This window comes from Herpailurus yagouaroundi, unplaced genomic scaffold (genome assembly GCF_014898765.1).
Source record: "Herpailurus yagouaroundi ecotype Mexico unplaced genomic scaffold, PumYag 77, whole genome shotgun sequence".
In the NCBI taxonomy this organism is placed as follows: domain Eukaryota; kingdom Metazoa; phylum Chordata; class Mammalia; order Carnivora; family Felidae; genus Herpailurus; species Herpailurus yagouaroundi.
In genome coordinates this window covers 72,827,357-72,848,794 of record NW_024412388.1, presented here as the reverse complement: position 1 = coordinate 72,848,794, position 21,438 = coordinate 72,827,357, and the positions used below count along the sequence as shown (strand labels likewise).

The 21,438-nt window shown below is 36.3% G+C and overlaps 1 protein-coding gene across 3 annotated transcripts in view; it reads left to right on the top strand.

Moving 5' to 3' along the window:
* The first annotated feature begins 4 nt into the window (after positions 1-4).
* ZNHIT6 (zinc finger HIT-type containing 6) overlaps positions 5-21,438 on the top strand; it is a 107,141-nt gene continuing 85,707 nt past the window's right edge. The window contains exons 1-5 of one of the 3 annotated variants that reach the window (XR_005788725.1): positions 5-854; positions 1,986-2,051; positions 2,138-2,244; positions 2,329-2,414; positions 11,325-11,428. Coding sequence is in view for 2 of the 3 variants with exons in the window: in XM_040470843.1 (XP_040326777.1) it covers positions 193-854; positions 1,986-2,051; positions 2,138-2,244; positions 2,329-2,414; positions 11,325-11,428 (1,025 nt within the window). In the remaining variant the exon portion in view is untranslated. The remainder of the gene's footprint in view (positions 855-1,985; positions 2,052-2,137; positions 2,245-2,328; positions 2,415-11,324; positions 11,429-21,438) is intronic. The other 2 variants (XM_040470843.1, XM_040470842.1) reach the window with 2 other exon arrangements.

Sequence of the window (21,438 nt, the reverse complement as noted above, 5' to 3'; positions counted from 1 at the left end):
TGAAGTGGAAAAGCACGGAAGCGTTGCTTTACGACGATTCGGGCGGAAGCGCCAGGCCGGCGTTTGCTGCTTGCGGCTTTCGGGCTCACACGTGGGTGGTTTTCGGTGTTCCGGCTCTCAATTCATTCCTTTTGGCGTGGACAAGCCTCATTGAAGGACAGAGTGGCCGCAAAGGCCAAGGGTCGTGAGCTGATGAATATTGCTGTTGAAAATGAAGAGACGATGGGAGGAGGTCTGCAGAATGGAGTGGAGGGGTCGCGGCTACGGCTCAAGTCCGGTAGGGAGAGAGTCGGGGGCACAGCCGAGACGGAGGCCGGCCGTGTAGAAGCGGGGAACGGATTGACAGGAATGGGGAAGACAGAGGATAGAGAAGGAACTGGGCAAAGGGTAGAGGAAATGCGAGTGGACCTAACGGTTGTGAAGCAAGAACTTACCGACTGGTCAGAAATGGAAGAAGGGATGCTGGATGGCCGATGGGTAAAGCAGGAGGTAGAGGATGGACCTAAGGTGAAAGAGGAGAAACCAGGCACTTTGGAAGTGAAGCAAGAGATGGATAGTAGTTTTGTGGTAAAAGAAGAGAAGGTGAACGAAACAGATGTAAAGGAAGAGAAAGTGAAGGTGAAGGAAGAGGTAATGGACTGGCTAGATGTGAAGGAAGAGAAGAAAGCTATCATGGAGATAAAAGAGGAGGTGTTTGTTGGTCAGAACATAAAAAAGGAGGAAATGATGGATGAAATGTGTGTAAAAGAAGAGAAGTATTTTCCAAAAGAAGAAGTGATGGATGATACAAAGATGAAAGAAGAACCTCACATAAATCCCCCAGTGGGCTTCAAGCGGAAACTGGCCATGTCCAGGTAGGACAGGGAGAAATTCATCGGGGGAAATGCTGTAGAGTCCTCCGTTGTCTAGATTGAAGGAAATCTAGCAGCCAGATGTAGAATAATGAAAAATAAATGCAAATTTTGGTCCCTGGAGCCTGCCTGTTGGTGGTGGAGGGAAGGGGGAACTGGGAAGGCAGGGTTTTGTCAGATGACAACAAATACAGTGAAAATACTTCAGGCTGTTAGTGTCCAGTGGACAGTGTGGTCAAGTTAGGAAGTGAAAATTCTGGGGACCAGAAAACCCTTGGGCCAGATTCTGGTTTGACTTAATACGCTCTTCACACACTATTATTCTTAAAGAGATGATAGAGATAAGGAAAAGTCCAATAAAACTAACAGTGAAAAAGTGGAGAAGTTAAAATTGGATAAAAATGCACTTGAAGTCACTCAGTGTCTAATTTATGGGTTCTATGAATATTTACTGCTTTTGATATAATTTCCTTACAGTGTGTGATCATGTGACAGCATAGGAAATAAAATTGGGACCGTTAACTGTTAGAACACAGTGGGCCAAATAAAAATAACTGTAGTTTGGTTTTCAGTATCCCAAGATCCTGGAAGAGCAATTAAAGATAGATGATGGTTAATAGTATTTCTAGGTTATTTTAATCCTCATTCTAAGTTGGCTGTGGAGTTGAGAAGAAAAGATGCAGCTGACATTTTGTAAATTTGACTGGGTCTTACATTCTTTTTCTGGTGTGTGTGCCTTTAAGTATCTAAATTCATGGATTGGACTTCCCATTAATGCGTGCACATACAATTGTTAGCAGACTGCCAGGAATTACAAGTTAAAACGTTAGTGAATGATACCATTCTCTGATTGCAGTAGAAAAAAGAAGTCAAAAGTGAGATGATTTTTTTTTTTAAATTTAATACGTCTTCTTGAATTACGTAGTACTGACAACATTGTAAATGTTATTTGGAGACCGTTTCTTAGAGGAGAATTTTCTAAGGATGTTAGACAGCTATCAAGTATTTTATCGGTTACTGGCATATACTTTATTCACTGACTACATGTCTGTAAATTGGTTGTGATGAGTAACTCACCATTTAAAGTTTATGAATAAGTAGAATTAATATTAAGTTTCTCGTGGGCTTTTGTAGGTGTGAAACTTGTGGTACAGAAGAAGCAAAGTACAAATGTCCACGTTGTATGCGATATTCCTGCAGGTATATATGTAATTTCCTACCTTACTACCTCTCTCTATACCCTTCTTACCTCACAGTATAAAAGTACCTCCTCTTTGTCTTTTCAGTTTGCCCTGTGTAAAGAAACACAAAGCAGAACTGACATGTAATGGAGTTCGAGATAAAACTGCATATGTTTCCATACAACAGTTTACTGAAATGAATCTGCTTAGTGGTAAGTCATCTTATGCATGGCAGATTGGTAATTCCTGGCCATTGCGTATGTCATTTGTTTATTTTTCTATTTTGAAATTTTTAGATTATCGATTTTTGGAAGATGTGGCAAGAACAGCAGACTACATTTCTAGAGATGCTTTCTTAAAAAGACCAATAAGCAATAAACATGTAAGTATTTCTTTTCATCCCTTACAGTTACAATTCCTTTTACTCAGTTAGATTCATTTTTAAACCTAATAAATGTATTAAGTGACTACTGTGATCCAGAGCTATTGCAGTTACTAGTGATACATCTGTGACCAGAACAAAGTTCTTCCCCTCATGGAGCTTGTAGTGTGGGGAGAGACAGATGAGGAGAGGCACAGCTATAATTGCAGATAGAGTTAAGTACCTGTGGAACATAAAGCACAGGAAATTAAAGAAAATGAAAATGGTATTTGTTGGGAGGAGATTGTGAAAGTATTTTCAATATAGGAGTCAGGAGAAGCTTCTCAAGAGGTGACATTTAAGCAGTGATCTGAATAATGAGAAAGAGGCAGCCACGTGAACCTTTGGAGGAAGACTATCCAGGTAGTGATAAAAGCATAAGTAAAGACTGGCTTAGGGGGGGAGGTTGGTACATTTGATGATTAAAATGGGGACAGGGTGACTGAAACATAGTTGAGTGAGGGGGAGAATATTGAATATGAGGTTAGAGAAACTGGTAAGGGCTCCTAATACAGTCTAAGTGAAAATAGAAGCCATGGCAGTGTTTTGGGCACGTTTGCTTTTTCAAAGAGCATTCATGCTGCTGTCTGAAAAATGAGCATTAGTGGGCAGAAGTGGAAGATTGAAAGCAGGGAGTCCAATTACAAAGTTATCACTGTGGTTGAGATGAGAAATGATGGTGGCTTGCATAATACTGTTAAATTATGGGGAAGTGAATAGATTCTAATTTTGAAGGACAAACTAACAGGACTTGTTTTAATACAATTAATTTTCATACCCTTTTATCCCTTTTTCATTCCTTCAGCAGTATGCAGAATTAAAGTTTACATGTTTGAAATACATTGCAACTGCCATTCTAGAAATTCTTTAATAGTGTTATTGAATCATGTGATGGAATTATGTTCCTTTTTCAAAGGCCATTTTGGCACTGGAGTTGCAGAATTTTATTGCTTTTAAAACACCTGATTTTATTGGTATTACCGTCCTGATACAGACTTGACATTTCACATATCTGAAAGGAAAGTTATCATTCATCAGAATTTTTTCTCAAGAGTAATTAAGGGTAATTAAAATTCTGCTTAGGAGCACCTGGGTGGCTTGGTCAGTTAAGTGTCTGACTCTTGGTTTCTGCTCAGGTCATGATCTCATGGTTGGTGAGTTTGAGCCCCATGTCGGGCTCCTAACAGGCAGTGTTGAGCCTGCTTGGGATTCTCTCCCTCTTTCTGGTCCATCCCTGCTTGTGTGCGCGTGTGCATACATTCTCTCAAAATAAGTGAACTTTAAAAAAAAGAACATAAAATTCTTCTTAAAAAATAAATTACTCTTTAAATTTTTTGTTTTTATCGTGAAATCTTGCATACGTATAAAAAAAAGGATAAAATAGGAATACACTGTTCAATGAATAATCATAAAGTGGACATCCATTAACTACCACCCAGGTCTAGAATTAGAACATTATCAACTTCAAAAATGCCCTGCCACTCCCTTGTGCCATTCCCTGATCCATTTTTTTCTTCTGAATAGTTTTCTAGTTTATGACCATATTACAATTTATTTATCCATTCTATTGTTCATGGGCTCTGGGTTTTCTGTAATAACAAAAAAAAAAAAAACCTTAAAACTATGAACACTTTTGTTAATGAATTTTGGGTTATGTGCACACCTGTTTTTTCTAGGGTTTACGCCTGGGAGTGAAATTGTTTTATTGTGGGGTGTGCACATCTTCTGTTTTACTGGATGTAACCAAAACATTTTCCAAAGTGGTTATACCAGTTTAGACTCCCAATGGTGTCACATCCTCTGCAATACTTGATATGGTCAGGGTTTTAAAATTTTTGTAAATTTGATGGCTGTGTAATTTTACTGGGGTTTTTCACTTGCAGTTCTCTGATTCCTTATGAGATTGAGCATCTTTCAAATATTTTATTGGCCATTCGGATTTCCTCATGTGGAATTCCTGTTCAAGTCTCTTGCTCATCTTTTTATTGGTCACCTTTCTTTTTCTTACTGGTTTGTAGAGATTCCTTGTATTTCTTGGATGCCTGTTGGTGGTTGTATATGTTATAAATACTTTCTTCCATTCCCAGGCTTATTTTTCACTCTCTATAGTGTCTTTGATGAATAGATGGTCTTAATTTTTTAATATAGTCAAATTTATTGTACATTTCCTTTATTGTTAGTAGTTTTATGTGTTTATAAAGAAACTCTTTTATACTTTGAATTTATGAATCTCTTCTTCCATAATTATTTTCTAAAAGCTTTATGTAAAGCATTGCATCTTGCATTTATGACTGTAAACTACCTGAAATTAATTTTTGTGTATCATGTGGAGATCCCATTTAATTTTCCATATGGATAATCCACTTTCTTAGCACCATTTATTGAAAAATTCATCCTTTCCCTACTGCTCTGTAGGACCTCCTTTGTCATATATCACACATCCATACATGCTTGCAGCAGTTTCTGACCTATCTGTTCTATTCTGTTGGTCTACTTATCTATATACACCAATACTACACTCCTTTATTTGTAGTTTTTTTTTTTTTTAATGTTTATTTATTTTGAGAGGGAGAGAGAAAGATGGAAAGAGCAAGCAGGGGAAGGGCAGAGAGAAAGCAGGAGAGAGAACCCCAAGCAGGCTCCTCGCTGTTAGCACAGAGCCCAACATGGGGCTCGATCTCACAAACCGTGAGATCATGACCTGATCTGAAATCAGGAGTCGGAGGCTTAACCGACTGGGCCCCCAGGCACCCCTCTTAATTGTAGTTTTTTACTGCAACTAATTATCTCATAGAGTATTTCCTATGACTTTGTTCATTTTTTAGAGTATGGCTGTACTTTAGTATGGGTATGGCTGTTAGTAATTCTATAAGAATGTGAAGAATCAGCCTGTTGACTCTACAGTCCCCTAAATTCTCCTGGGAATTTTGATAGGGGTTGCATTTATTTTATAGAGTAACTTGGGTAATAGGCCTTTTTTTCAGTATTAAATCTTGAAATTCTTCACTGTGTTGTATCTGCATTTACTTAATAGCTTTAATATCTCTGATTTTCTCAGTGGAGATGTTACACATTTTTTGTTAGGTTTATTCCTAGGCACTTTATTTTTTCATGCTTTTTTAAATAGCATTTTCTTTGTTTTTTTATCTCTTTGCTGGTATTTAAGAATGAGATTTTTGTTGTTATTTATTTTGTGTAATTATAATCTATGTTTTATAGTACTAAAATTTATCCCAGTGCCTTATCAATAGACACCTTGAGATTTTTCAGTTATGTACATTTGTGAAGTTAATACATTTATTAAACATTTCATCACAATTTCTTTTTATCTTTCTGTCCTTATTCTTCTCTTTCTCTTGTCTTACTGCCTTATGTTAGGACTTCCCATTCAGTGTCAAGTACTAATGTTGGTAGTAGATATTTATGTTTTAAGCCCCAAGTCCACACAGTATGCAGTTAATCCCTTTGTCAATGAGTTGTGATAACACGTGTGAAGTAGTATCTACTAGGCAAGCTCATCAGAGATTCACTGCCCAAGGTTTTTATGGGGGCTGGTCACATAAGCACCCTCTGCCTAGCAGGTGCCAAATTCCAGACTCCCAGAAGAAAAGGAAATCAAACCATATTGTTTTACAGACAATTCAGGCACAGTGAACCATACTTACTATTTTAGGAAAAGTTTTATGTTAGTTTAGGGAACCATTTACCAGTCATTCAAATTCCCACACACTAGCCTAAAGATAACCGTCTCAGGCCCGCTATGTTACCTCTTCTGTACATACTGTTTTGCAACTCCTGATCATAGAGGGGAAACTTCCACAATTGCACCATGACGTTTGCTCTTAAATTTTTTCTAGAAATAATTTGATGACTAGATTATGGAAATTCTAGTCCTAGTTTGTTATCAGATTTTATCATGAATGGTAGTTATATTTTATCAAATACTTTTTCTGTATTTGATTATTTCATTTGTGTTCTTTTAATCTATAATTTTCTAGTAATACGAATATTTTAATTGGTTTTCTATTTTAAGCTAAACTTGCATGGTGTGTCATTATCATATCAAGCTTTTTATACTTTGCAGAATTCATTTGTATTATACATGTATATATACCTTATCCTTACATTCATTTTGTATTTCTGTGCATTAGTGAGATTGACCTCTCATTTTCCATTTTGGTATTCTCAAGTTTCTGTATCAGTATGATTCTAGTTTCAGAAAATTATTTGGGAATGTTCCCATATTATTCTTGGATGCATTCACTAATATTGTAATTACTTCATCCTTGGGAGTTGGGTAAAATTTATTAAGGAACCAGTATGGGCTTAGAGTTTGGGCCACTGAGGTATATTCTTTACTATTTGTGGGACCGTGTGTAGGTTTTCTGTGTCTTCTTGAGTTAGTATTAATAGATTACATTTTTCTAAGAATTTGTTCATTTGACCTAAATTTTAAAATTTATTGGCATAAGGTTCTTCATAAACCTTCTCCTTTACATGTCTATAGGAGTTATAGTAATTTCTTTTGTAATATGGTTATTTATGTCTTTTTTCCTAGATCAGTTGCTATTACATGTTTTTTTCTATTTTGTTAATGTGTCCTCTTAACGTTTGTCATATCTTTTTTATGTTAGCTTAATTGCATTATGATCAGAGAACATACTCTTTTAAGTTCATTCCTTTAAAATGCATCAGGACATGGGGCACCTGGGTGGCTCAATAGGGTTGAGCGTCCAACTTCAGCTCAGGTCATGATCTCATGGTTCGTGAGTTTGAGCCCCACATCGGGCTCTGTTCTAACAGCTCAGATCCTGGAGCCTGCTTCAGATTTTACGTCTCCCCCTCTCTCTCCCTGTTCCCTGCTTGCCCTCTGTCTCTCTCTCTCTCTCCCTCTCTCTCAAAAATAAATATAACATTTAGGAAATCAAATCAAATCAAATCAAATCCATCAGGACTTGTGTTTATGGCCCAGCATATGGTCAAAGTTTTAATGTTCTCTGCTTGAAAAAAATATATTCCGGGGCACCTGGATGGCTGAGTCAGTTGAGTATCCAGCTCCTGACTTAGGCTCACGTCATGATACCCAGGTCGTGGAGTCAAGCCCTGTGTTGGACTCCGTGCTGAGTGTCGAGCCTGCTTGGGATTGTCTCTCCCTCTCCTTCCTTCCCCTGTTTGCATGCACGTATGCATGTGCATGTGCACGCTCGCTCTCTCTCTCAAAATAAATAAACATTAAAAAAAAATTCTGCAATTGCTGAATATAGTACTCTATATATACTTTATAGGTCAGATTTATTAATTATGTTCAAATTGTTTATAATGTTACTTTTTTTTTCGGTCTGTTTCGTCTATAATTTTTAAAGAGAAGTATGTTAACATTTCTCAATAGATAAAATCAAACAGATCTGTGAGTTTCCCTTGTGGTTCAGTTTGTTTTGCTTTGTGTGTTTTAAGGCTAAATTATTAAATGCATACCTCACGAAATACTTCTTGGTGTATTTAACCTTTGGCATTATGAGGTAACCCTCTCTGTCTCTAGCTTTTTTTGTACTTTGACTAACATTTACAAAGCTGTATCAGTTCTTTGGTTGGTTTTTGTGTGGGCTATTTTTTTCCTTACTTAAGGCCTTTCTGTGTCCTTATGTTCTGGATATAGTTGGTTTCCAGTTTTTCTCCCATCTGACAATCTGTAACTTTTAACTGAATCATTAACCTCATTTACATTTTAATAAAATTACCTGTATATTTGACTTTAAGTGTGTCACCTTAGTTTTGCTATTTGTCCCAGTTTTTTTTTTCTTTTTCTTGTCTTTTGGGCTGATTTTTTTATCATTTGAATTTTTCTCTTTTATCAGTTTAGAAGTTATATACCCTTTTTCTATCCTTTTGTTGGTTAAGCTATACATTACAATATGCATGCTTAATTTGCCAATATCTGAAGTTAAGCAGTACCTGAACCAAATGCCTAGACAATGCAAAAGACCTTAAAACAGGAGTTGGCAAACTTTTTCTCTAAAGGGTCAAATAGTAAATATTTCTTCCAGGCCAATATGGTTTCTGTCACAACTACTCAGCTCTGCCATTGTGTAGCAAGAAAGCAGTCATAAACAATATTTAAACAAATGGGTGGGGGCTACATTCCAACAAAATGTATTTATAAAGATAAGCAGCAGGCAGATATAAGTATATCAGCAGTTAACTTAAATTCCATTTAACCTTATACTGACTTTTCTTCCTGTTTTCGATTCTTTAAATTGACTTTTAAAAAAAATCTCCATACAGTAGTTACTGTTTTATTCAGCCAGTGTTAATTTGGGTTTATCTTTATATTTCCCACTTTCTTTGCTCTTTATTCCTTCTGTCATCATCTTAGACCCTTTATTCCTTCTGTCATCAACTTAGACCCTTAGAGATCACTTTTCTTCTGCCTCAGGTACATCCTTTAGAATATTCTTTAGAGAGGGTTTGCTGGTTACCACCACTTGGGTTACTTTGTAGATTTTTTGAGTTTTTATTTATTTCCCATTCTTCACTCTAAAATGATTTTTCTCTATAGAATTCTGGGTTTAGAATTATTGTTCCACTGTCTTAGGGCTTCCATTGTTATTGTTGCAAAGTCATCTGTTGTTTTTAATTGCCTTTGAAATCTTTTTTACTCTGGCTGCATTTTTTTATGTTTTCTGTTCTTTATTTGCACTATAATATGAACATGCATGTTTTCTTTTTCTTCATCTTATTTGAGAATTGTTAGATTTCTTGAATCTGTGTTGTATCTTTGATCAGTTCTGGGAAATTTTCAGCCCATTTCTTATTCCTTCTGTCTTCTAAAACTATCGTAAATGTAAGTTAAATCTTCTTCCAACCTATCCTTTAACTTACTTGATTTTTTATCTTTTTTTCTCTGTAGTGTATTCTGGATATGTTCTAGTTTTAGTTAGTTCTTATAAAAATTTGCTGAGTCAGTTTTTATAGTTTCTCTTCACTGCAAGTATTTTCAAGCTGTTCTTTTTTTTTTTTTTTAATTTTGCATAACTGTTCTACAATCTGTGTATGATTCTTTTAGTGTCTGAATACATGGAGAATTCTCAGCTACCTCTTTTTTTCTCTTTTGGTCCCTGCTCGCTAACCTTTGTTTTCTTGTGTTCCTTATGCTTGCTTATTTTTTATTGAGTGCTACTTTTTTTTCTTAAATGATTTGTGAGAACTTTTTTCAAGAGTAGGACACAGGCCTTTTATTCTGCCAGGTACCTGGGAATATTGCAAATCTGGGCCTATCCTAAATCAAGTTGAAAGTTTAAGATTCCCTTGACCACACAAGCAAAGCAAATCATTTCAGACCTAAGCAAGAACTGGCCCATGACCACAGCTTCTGATGAATTGTTTTTCCTCACCCCCTGCACCCCTCACTGTTCCAGTCATTCTGATATAAATTTCCTAGCATGCTCTGGGGGTAGGGTTTATTTCTGGTTCACCCTTACCTGAATATTAATTAGGCATATTCTGTGACTCAGCCTCATTTCATGAGGGGTTCCTAAAAGATTAGAGTCATAACTCCTATCCTCTCACTGAGAAAGCTGTTGAAAGGAAAAGCCTGTATTTGCCAGAATTTGCAAAATTTGCCAAAAAAAAAAAAAATCTGGAGAATTTTCAGCCCATTTCTTATTACTGCTTTGCTTACCTCTCCTGGTTTTCACTTCTCGTTAAATATTGGCGTGTATTTTCTTGTTTTCTTGTCAGCTCTCCAGTGTTTTTTAAGGTGATTTTGAAATGTATTTTATTACATATGTGTCTTTCCCCCATTCTCTGATATTCTTAGATGTTTTCAGTGGGAGAGTTGGTCCTTATAATCATTACCATTACTGAAACCAAAGCCCTATAAGTTATAAAATTGCATGTAATTTCTTAAGTTATTTCTCTTTTTAACAAGTGATAGCTGACTCTTCCTTTCCCTTGGCTTATGATTTAATTCTCTAACTCTTAGCATTGCAAAACCAAAAACTTGCACTTCTACTTTGCCATTTGAGTGTTCAAGGAAGAAAACTTGATGATATTACTTCCTTCACTACTTTCTGGTATTGCCTAGTTCTGCTCAGCCAACCCAGACGGGTAGTGGAGTAAAACATGTCAGAGCCAGAATATTCACATGTCCCATTTTGTATAGCCTACAGTAGTAGCTACATTAAGTTAAGCCTTGTAAGTAGGCAATGCCTTGGTTCCTCCCTTGAGTGAACTACCTGTATAGTTGTATACAGCCAAGTATGGTATAAAACCTCAGAAAGGGGTACATGGGTAACTCAGTTGGTTAAGCATCTGACTCTTGATATCGGCTCAGGTCGTGATCTTGCAATCGTGAGATCAAGCCCTGCAACAGGCTCTGTGTTGAGCTTGGAGCCTGCTCGGGATTCTTTCTCTCTCTCTGCCCCTCCGCTCTTTTTTCTAAAAATAAATAAACATCAAGAAAAAGTTCAGTAAAAGAAAAGGAACTGTACAAGTAGCCCCTATGAATTACCAAATGACCTATGTTTTTAAACATCTCATTAAATCCTTCTTTTGGCTTACAGAGCATATGATTAACAAGACAGCCTCCAGAATTAGCTGTATCTGGGTTTTATTACAGGCTCTCACTCTCAGAAATAGGTGTATAATGTTGGCATCTCATTAACTTTCCTTCCTAAATTGAGGGTAGTAGTAGGTAGGTACCAGTCTCAAAGTATTGTGAGGATTAAATGAGATACTAATGTTCAGCACAGTTTGTGAAACATAAGTACTCAATAAATGTTAATTATTATATTTTGAACACTGTTTTATTCACTGTTGAAATTTAAGGCATTTTAAAATTAATTTTTCTATTTATTTATTTTTGGTTGTTAGATGTATTTTATGAAAAATCGTGCTAGAAAACAAGGTATTAATTTAAAGCTTCTACCCAACGGATTCACAAAGAGGAAAGAAAATTCAACATTTTTTGATAAGAAGTAAGTTTCTAACTTCATTCTTAGTATATTGGGTATTCTAATTTGATCAGGAACATCTTTGAAGGTTTGGTTTGATATAGAGCATTGCTGCCCAAAGTGTAGTCTGTGAGCTTTTTGTTACTGGTCTGTGGCAAGATGATCGCACAAATTGAAAATAAGCATTTAGAAATTTTAACTAATTTTATGTCATGTGAATAATAAAAATTTGGGCTTACAGTTTGTGCGTATGTGTGCGTATGTGTGTATCTGAGACCTAAGATACCATGGAAGTATTTCAGAGGTTTCATGGGCAAAATGATGAATCAAAGCAGGACCCTGCACAATTTTGACCCAAGCAGTTTGGCATTTATAATCCTTTCTACTTAGGGAAATACAATTTCACTTGAAAGCCAATGCCGAGGAAGAGAGAGGCTTGGAAAACTTACTCTGTGGTAAATCTGAAGTATAGATGATGCAATAGAGATTAACCTGCTGCTTTCTGAGAGTGTTAGGTCTGAAAGGTCCCATTAGTACAGAGGGGAACAGGATCCCAAAATATTACAAGTAGCCCACTAAATTATTAGATAATACTTTTCAAATGTCCACCTTCTGGATTTCGAGTAAAAAAATTCCTGAGTGAGTTCCTCCTTCCTTAGCCTCTTAGTAACTTAGTAACTGCAACTTAGTAACTTGCAGTTAAATTCTCTGGGCCACATCTGCATGATGTGGGGGTTGTACTAGGTAAACCCTAAGGTTCCCTTCCAGTTTTACCACTTCATAAATTGAAAAGGCAAAACCATCAGAATTATCATTACTCTAATAGAATTTCCACCTTTTCAAAAAAATATTATATTAGGAGATGGTGTTACCCATTTATTTTTTTATGTTTCAAGAGGAATATTTATAAAAAGTGATTTTGCTTTTTCCTGGGTAGCTTTCCAGAAATAAAGTAATGTTTTGCATTTATCAAATATGAGATGATTCCACTGTGCATTTTCAAGCTGACATATTTAGAAATTGACATAATTTGTTTGAAATTTAAGGTAACTGGTTTATGTCTTCTCAAATATAAAATATATTCCTGTGTTATGAAGGAAACCATTCAGACTGATTGTTATGAGAGCTTAGTTCTCAGCACTAAAAGCATGTACCCTCAAATGTAAAATTTGGGGGTCTCTATAGATACAAGAATGTATGTTAGAGGTTTTTTTTTTTCTTTTTCCCTTCCAAAAATAAACATTCAATATGTCTCTTGGATTTAGAACCCAAATTTATACTCAGTTATTTTGTTACACCTCAGATCTGTGAAGTGGCACATTGGACTCTTTCTGCATTAATGCCTTTTGCTGGTGAATTTGCAATTGTCTGGGGTTGGTTTTCCTTAAATTTTTTAGTGTTTTCCCATGAGGACATTAGCAACATACTTCATAACAGGCTTTATTATTTTTTTAATATTATTAAAATTTTTTTTTAAATAACTTACTGTCAAGTTAGCTAACATACAGTGTATACAGAATAGTCTTGGCTTCAGGAGTAGATTCTCGTGGTTCGTCACTTACTACAACACCCAGTGCTTATCCCAACAAATGCCCTCCTCAGTGCCCATCACCCATTTTCCCTGCTTCCCCAACCCCTCACACCCTATCAACCGTCAGTTTGTTCTCTGTATTTAAGAGTCTCTTATGGTTTGCCTCCCTCTCTCTTATTTTTTCCTTCCCTTCCTCTATGGTCTTCTGTTAAGTTTCTCAAATTCCACATATGAGTGGTAACATATGATACCTGTCTTTTTCTGACTGATTTATTTCACTTAGCATAATACCCTCCAGTCCCATCTATGTTGTTGTAAATGGCAAGATTTCATTCTTTTTCATCGCAGAGTAGTATTTCATTGAGTGTGGAATCACACCACACCTTTATCCATTCATCAGTTGATAGACATTTGGGCTCTTTCCATAGTTTGGCTATTGTTGATAGCATTGCTGTAAACATTGGGGTACATGTGCCTCTACGAATCAGCACTCCCGTATCCTTTGGATAAATTCCTACTAGTGCTATTGCTAGGTGGTAGGGTAATTCTGTTTTTAATTTTTTGAGGAATCCCCCCCACGCTGTTTTCTAGAGTGACTGCACCAGTTTGCCTTCCCACTAACAGTACAAGAGGGTTCCCCTTTAGGTTCAATTTCTTTGCTGCTTTCACACATGGTAGCTATTGTGTAAAGTTGTGACCTTTAGTGTATTAATTTACCTAGCCACTAACTGGAGTGTAGGAAGAAATGAGTATATGTAGCAATTGTAAAACTAATACATCTTCATCATAAAAAAAAGTGTAATGGAAAAATAGCACCTATAAATTCTACTATGTGGATATGACCACTGATAACATTTCACGTTTCTTCTAATCATGTTTTCTTCTTTTTCCATTAATATAATACAACATTAAATACAAAGAGTATGCAAAGTTACATGGCTCTTTTCAAGTTCAAAATTATTAATATTTTTATGAATAAAAGGATACTTTTTTCTGTAGCTGCATTTGTTAATGCAAATCTGCCATATTTCTAAGTACTGTATTCTAGTTATGACTACCATATTTATTTAATTATTACCATATTCATGAACATTTAGCTTATTTCTGGTTTTTAATTATTAGAAATGCCATAATAAACATTACATTAAACAATTCTTCCTTGAAGAAATTGCTTTGTGTGCTTACATGACTTTTTCTTTGCAATCAATCCCTAGAAGTAGAATTGCCGGATCAAAGACTGCATGCATTTAAAATTTTGAGAGGGGTGCCTGGGGCTAGTCGGTAAGGGTCTGACATTGGCTCCAGTTATGATTGCATGGATTGTGAGTTCAAGCCCCACCTTGGGCTCTCTGCTGTCAGCACAGAGCCCACATCGGATCCTGTTTCCCTCTCTTTCTACCTCTTTCCTACTTGCGTGTACGCTCTTCTCTCAAAAATAAGCATTAAAAAATAAAATTTTTGAGAGAGACTTCAAATTACCCTCCCCAAAAAAGTACTGCTTTGTATGTCATCAGAAAGTATATGAGAATGCCTATTGTAGTTATACTTGCACTTTAACTGAATGTAAATTTTTCTTGCATATCTGATTATTGGAAAGGCTGAGCTCTTGAATTTTCTCTTTTAAGATGTGCCTTTTTATAGCTCATCTTACTCTCATAGGGAATATTTTCACCAGTCTGTTTATCCTTTAATTTGGTCTTACAGTCATCTTGATTCATTTTAAATAGTTGTAAAAATATTCTGTATAGTATAGAGATAGGAAAATGGAGTGGTTAAGAGCACAAATTGGACCTGAGCTACCTAGGTTCCTATTTATGATTAGCCTTCTCCTAGCTATGTGATATTAAGCTAAACCACCTAACTTTTTTGTCTTAGTTTCTCATCTGAAAATGTGACTAGTAATACTAAACTGGGACTAAACCAGTTTTCAGTTCCATTTGTGATATATGAGAATACCTATTTAAACATCTTGCTATCACTGAGTTATCTCTTAAAAAAATGTTGCTAATTTGTTTCAAATGACATTTTTTAAAATTTCCTTTTATTTAAAAAAAAATTTTTTTTTTTAACGTTTATTTATTTTTGAGACAGAGAGAGACAGAGCATGAATGGTGGAGGGTCAGAGAGAGAGAGGGAGACACAGAATCTGAAACAGGCTCCAGGCTCTGAGCTGTCAGCACAGAGCCCAACGCGGGGCTTGAACTCACGGACCGCGAGATATGACCTGAGCCGAAGTCAGACGCTTAACCGACTGAGCCACCCAGGCGCCCCAAAATTTCCTTTTATTTAATTGCTACTGAGATATGAAACATTTGACTCCACGTTTCAGAGTGATATCTGAGTTCAAGTGTAAAATTTGACTTGCTGGAAGGAGGGGATACTACATCTTTTCAAAGGATTTATTTTCACTTTCCATGCCCCAGTAGTCTGTTTTTAAGAGACTCATTTTCAATACTCTTTTTCAACTTTCAGAAGTGATTAATGCTTTGACTCCGAGAAACCTAAATTTGAACATTGCCACTACCATTTAGTACACAGTAGGTGACCTTGGGCAAGATTGAATTTACTGCATTGAATGGATTAAATGAAGTGATAACTAAAGTAGTACCTAGCACTGCTTCTCTTACCTGAAACCCTTGGGGATATGGTAAATTTACTATATTCACTTCTAGGAGGTCTGGGGCAGTATTACATAAACAATACTGTGTCTACAGTGAAACATGCAAATATTTACATTACAATGGGTAAATGATTGTGAACTGGCTCAGGCAGGTTTTGCTGGCTAAGGAGTTAAAGAAAAAAATCTTTAAATTTCAAATATTTGGGGACTTTGTTACTGGTCACATGAGATTTCAGTCCTGTATACTAAGAGGACTATTATAACTCCTAAAGTATTAAATTGCCCATTTGCTTATTTAAGCAGCTTGAGTTACAGTTTAATAAAAAACTCAAATGGAACTTGTTTAAAATTAAACATTCCAATGTTAATTTCTGAACAGAGTGAAGAATTCTTTGTGGTGTTTTTGTAACTTTTCTGTGAAGTGTGAAATTATTTCAAAATACAAAGCTTAAAAAACCTAAATACCCTCGTGTGAAGTGTGACTAATACTCCATAATTGTGCCTGAGTTACCTGTGTAGAACTATCAGTAGGTTACATAGCAAGTGTAATAGGTACCTTAGAAGCATAGGTTCATTGCAAACCCAGGTATCCTTTATGGTAGGAGTATTTGACCAGTATTTGACCAGTATGAATCTCCTAAGTCTCATATGCAAAATTGTGTGATGTGCGAATTTTTATAAGAATAGGAAGTGTAATTTGCATGTTATAGTCAAAGGTGGAATATAACACTAACCAATCTGTAAGGTCAAAAATGTATTTAATAGTGATGAATTTTAGAGGACTGGTGAATTTACAGGAATGTCATAATAGGTAGCTTCAATGAATAAAGAAAAGTTAAGGGATGCTTATGTTAAGAATAAGTTGAGGGGCACCTGAGTGGCTCAGTTGATTAAGCTTCTGACTTGACTTCGGCTCTGGTCATGATCTCACAGTTAGTGAGATCAAGCCCTGTGTCAGGCTCTGCTGACAGCATGGAGTCTGCTTGGGATTCTCTCTCTCTCCCTCTCTCTCTGTCCCTACCCCAAGCACATGCACACACACTCCCTCTCTCTCTCTCTCTCAAAATAATAAACATTAATTTTAGAAAAAGGAATAAGTTAGGCTAAAGCAAGATTGACGTTCTCTCTTAAAAAATAGAAGAGCTTGATAAGGAAATGTGTCCAGTAGAAGACTCACCTGCTTTCTCTGGAGCAGATCCCAGACCACTTCTTTAAAATAGTGACTCTTTCAGGGGCGCCTGGGTGGCTCAGTCGGTTAAGCGTCCAACTTCAGCTCAGGTCATGATCTCATGGTTTATGAGTTTGAGCCCTGCGTCGGGCTCTGTGCTGAAAGCTCAGAGACTGGAGCCTGCTTCAGATTCCGTGTCTCCCTCCCTCTTTGCCCCTCCCCCTCTTGCGCTCAGTCTCTCTCTCTCTCTCTCTCTCTCTCTCAAAAATAAATACTAAAAAATTAAATAAATAAAATAGTGACTCTTTCAGAGCTAACTTGTTTACCTCCTCTCTTTGTGGGGCATATAAACTTATGTTCACTTTCACTCATTGCTAATCAATTACTGTTGGAAGAAATATGAAAGATTTATATGAAGAAAACCTAAACTCTACTGAATGACTTAAAAGATTGGAACAAATGGAAAAAGGTACCTTTCTTAGGAGACTCGGTATTATATAAATAACATTTCTTAAATGAATGATTTTTATATCTGATGTGATCCTAATGAAAATACTAATTTTGTTTGGTTTTGATTTGTGATTTTTTTTTGAGAAGAAGGAAAGAGTTTATAATAATATGACTTACGTTCATTTTGAAAAATAAACATGGAAGAAGCACCAGGAAAAATATGAAAAAGAGTAATAAGGCTGGACTCATTGAAATTTATGGAGTTCTAGTAAAATTTTTTAATATTGACATAGAAATCTATAGTTAGCTTAAATTACAGAAACTAGATGTAAGGCTGTTTGGTACTCTAGCATCTGATGAAGGTAGCATTTCAAATTAATAAAGATAATTACTTAATAAATGGGGTTGAGTCAGTCAGCTTGCCATTTGTCAGAGGAAAGCTGGATTTTTAACTAGAATTTCAGGTGGATCAAAATCCTAAACTTGAAATAAAAAATACTAGTATATTTTCATAATCTTAAAGAGAGAAAATACTTAATCCAAAGCCATAAAGGAAAAAAATAACTAAATTTGCATAAAAATTTTAAAAAATTGTGTGGTTAAAAAAGACCACAGTAAATTGAAAAGACCAACAGGACAAAAAAAAAAAACTTTAACATGTATGACAAAGAGTGTTCATGCATTAATAAAAAAAAAGATTGGTACCTAATTAGGAAAAGGGGCAAAGGATAAGAATAGGTGGTCATGGAAAGATACATATTTACATGTGTCATAGAAAGATATGTATATATATAATACATATATGCTGTAATAATATATATATGCTACATATATGCGTATATATGCCATATATAATATGTGGCACATAAGTATTTATTGATAATGTATAATGAAAGTATGGGTTAGCCAGACCAATTTGCTGTTCCACTGTTGCTGAGAATATACTTTAGTGGTCATTTTAGAAGGCAATTTGGTAGTATTTTTCAAAATGTTATGTATGCCTACTCAAGGAAGTTAGCCTACAGATGTATCAGTACAGTTTATAGAGATACATGTATATCTGTTGCAGCACTGTTTTTAATAGTGTAAAAACTGGCAACAACCTCAAGTGTTCATCAGTATGGACTGAGTCAAATTGATAGTCTCTTCACAAGATAGAATTCTAGGTAACCGTTAAACAAAAACAAATTAATTGTAGAAATATTGTCATGGAATGATATCCATGATATGTTCAGTGAAAAAAAAAAAAGTTTAAACAATTGTCTGAAAGATAGGAACCTCACTTTTCCTGTTTATATAAAGTTTGCGTGCAGTGAAATGCACAGATCTTAAGAATACACGTGTTGAGTTTTGACAAATGCATAGATAGGCATACTTTTTTTTGTTGCATTTCATTCACTTTACTGTGCTCTGCAGATACTGTGTTATTTACAAATTGAAGGTCTGTGGCAACCCTACATCAAGCAAGTCTACTTGTGCCATTTTTCCAACAGCATTTGCTTGTTTCATATCGGTGTCACATTTTGGTAATTGTCACAGTATTTCAGACTTTTTCATTATTATGTTTGTCATGGTGACCTTTGTGATTAGTGATCTTTGATGTTTCTATTGTAGTTGGTTTTGGGGTGCCATAAACTGCACTCATGTGACAGTGAACTTAATTGATAAATGTTGTGTAGGTTCTGACTGGTCCACCAACTGGCCATCTCCCCATCTTTCTCCCACTCTTCAGGATTCCTATTCCCTGAGACACAACAATATTGAAATGAGGCCAACCAGTAACCCTACAGTAACCTCCTAAAGTGTTCAAGTGAAAGAAAGAGTCTCCTGTCTCTCACTTTAAGTCAAAAGCTAGAAATGATTAAGTTCAGTGAAGAAAGCATGTCAAAGCCAAGATGGACCTAAAGCTAGGCCTCTTGTGCCAAACAGCCAAGTTTTGAACTCAAAGGAAAAGTTCTTGAAGGAAATTAGAAATGCTGTTCCAGTGAACACATGAATGGTTAAGAAAGCAAAATGACCTACTGCTGATATGGAGAAAGTGGTCTGGATAGAAGATAAACCAGCAACATTTCTGTAAGCCAAACCCTAATCCAGAGCAAGGCTCTAAATCTTTTCAATTCTATAAAGGCTGAGAGAGAAGAAAATTTTGAAGCTAGCAGAGGTTGGTTTGTGAGATTTAAGGACAGAAGGTTTCCCTGTAACATAAAAGTGCAAGGTAAAGTAGCAAGTGCTGTTGTAGAAGAAGCTGTAGTAAGTTATCCAGAAGATCTAGCTAATACAATTGAAAAAGGTGATTACACTAAACAACAGATTTTCAGTGTAGACAAATCAGCATTATATTGGAAGAAAATGCCATCTAGACTTCCATAGCTAGAGAGGAGACCAATGGCTGGCTTCAAAGCTTCAGGGACAGGCTATCTTATTAGGAACTAATGCAGGTGGAGAGTTTAAGTTGAAGCCAAGGCTTACTTACCATTCCCAAAATCCTAGCATTATGCTAAATCTACTCTGCTTATGCTCTGTAAGTGGAAGAACAAAGCCTGGATAACAGCATATCTGTTTACAATATGGTTTAAGGAGTGTTTTAAACCCACTGTTGAGACCTGCTGTTCAGAAAAAAAAGATTTTTTTCGAAATATTGCTGCTCATTGACAATGCAGCTGGTCACCCAAGAGCTCTGGTGGAGATGTACAATAAGATGAATGTTGTTTTTAGGCCTGCTAACACAACATCCATTCTGCAGCCCAAGGATCAGAGAGTCATGTCGATTTTCAAGTCTTACTATTTGAGAACTACATTTCATACATCTATAGCTACCGTATATAGTGATCCCTCTGATGGATCTGGACAGAGTTCATTGAAAACCTTCTGGAAAGGATTCACCATTCTAGATGCCATTAAAAAACATTTATGATTCATGGGGAAAAGTCCGAATATCAACATTCACAGGAGTTTGGAAGAAATTGATTCTGTCCCTCATGGATGACTTTAAGGGGTTCAGGACTTCAGTGGAGACAGTAACTGTGGATGTAGTAGAAATAGCAAGAGAACTAGAATTAGAAGCGGAGCCTGAAGTGAATTAGAAGTGGGGTGCCTGGGTGGCTTAGTCAAGCGTCTGACTTCAGCTAAGGTCATGATTTCACAGTTCATGTGTTTGAGCCCCGCCTCAGGCCCTGCGCTGACAGCTCAGAGCCTGGAGCCTGCTTCGGATTCTGTGTCTCCCTCTTTCTCTGCCCCTCCCCTGCTCACGTTCTGTCTCTCAAAAATAAATAAACATTAAAAAAAAAAAAGTGGAGCCTGAAAATGCAACTGAACGGCTACAATCTCAATAAAACTGTGGATGAGGAGTTGCTTGTTATGAATGAGGAAAGAAAGTGGTTTCTTAAGCTGGAATCTACTACTGGTATAGATGCTGTGAAGATTGAAATGACAGAGGATTTAGAATGTTATATAAACTTAGTTGATAAAGCAGTAGGGTTTAAGAGGATTGACGTCAGTTTTGGGTAAAGTTCTATCAAACAGCATCACATGCTACAGAGAAATCATTGGTTGTTGTCTTACTTTTTTTTTTATGTTAATTTTTGAGAGAGAGAGAGAGAGTGTGAGTGAGAGGGGCAGAGAGGGAGACATAGAATCGGAAGCAGGCTCCAGGCTCCGAGCTGTCAGCACAGAGCCATATGTGGGGTTCAAACCCACAAGCTGTGAGATCATGATCTGAGCCAAAGTTGGACACTTAACCAACTGAGCCACCCAGGCACCCCAATTGCTGTCTTATTTTAAAAATTGCCACAGTGACCCCAATCTTCAGCAGTTGCCACCCTGATCAGTCAGCATCCATCAGTACTGAGGCAAGACCCTCCCCCAGCATAAAGGTTATGACTCACTGAAAGCTCAGATGATGGGCAGCATTTTTTTTTTTTAGCAATAAAATAGTTGTAAATTAAGGTATGTACAGGTTTTTTTTGACATAATGCTATTGCACATTTAATAGACTAACAGATTACCATATAGTGTAAAAATGACTTTTTATGCGCTGGGAAACCAAAAAATTCATTTAACTGGCTTTGTTGCAATATTTACTTTTATTATGGTGGTCTTGAACTGAACTCATGATTATTTCTGAGGTATGCCTATATCTGTATAACACGGTTCCTATGGATATGTAGAATATTACCATCACTCCAGCAAGGTCTTCCCTTGTTAGCTCCTCTCCTCTCCATAGACAACCTGTTCTAACTTTTTCCCTTGAAGATGAGTTTTGCCTG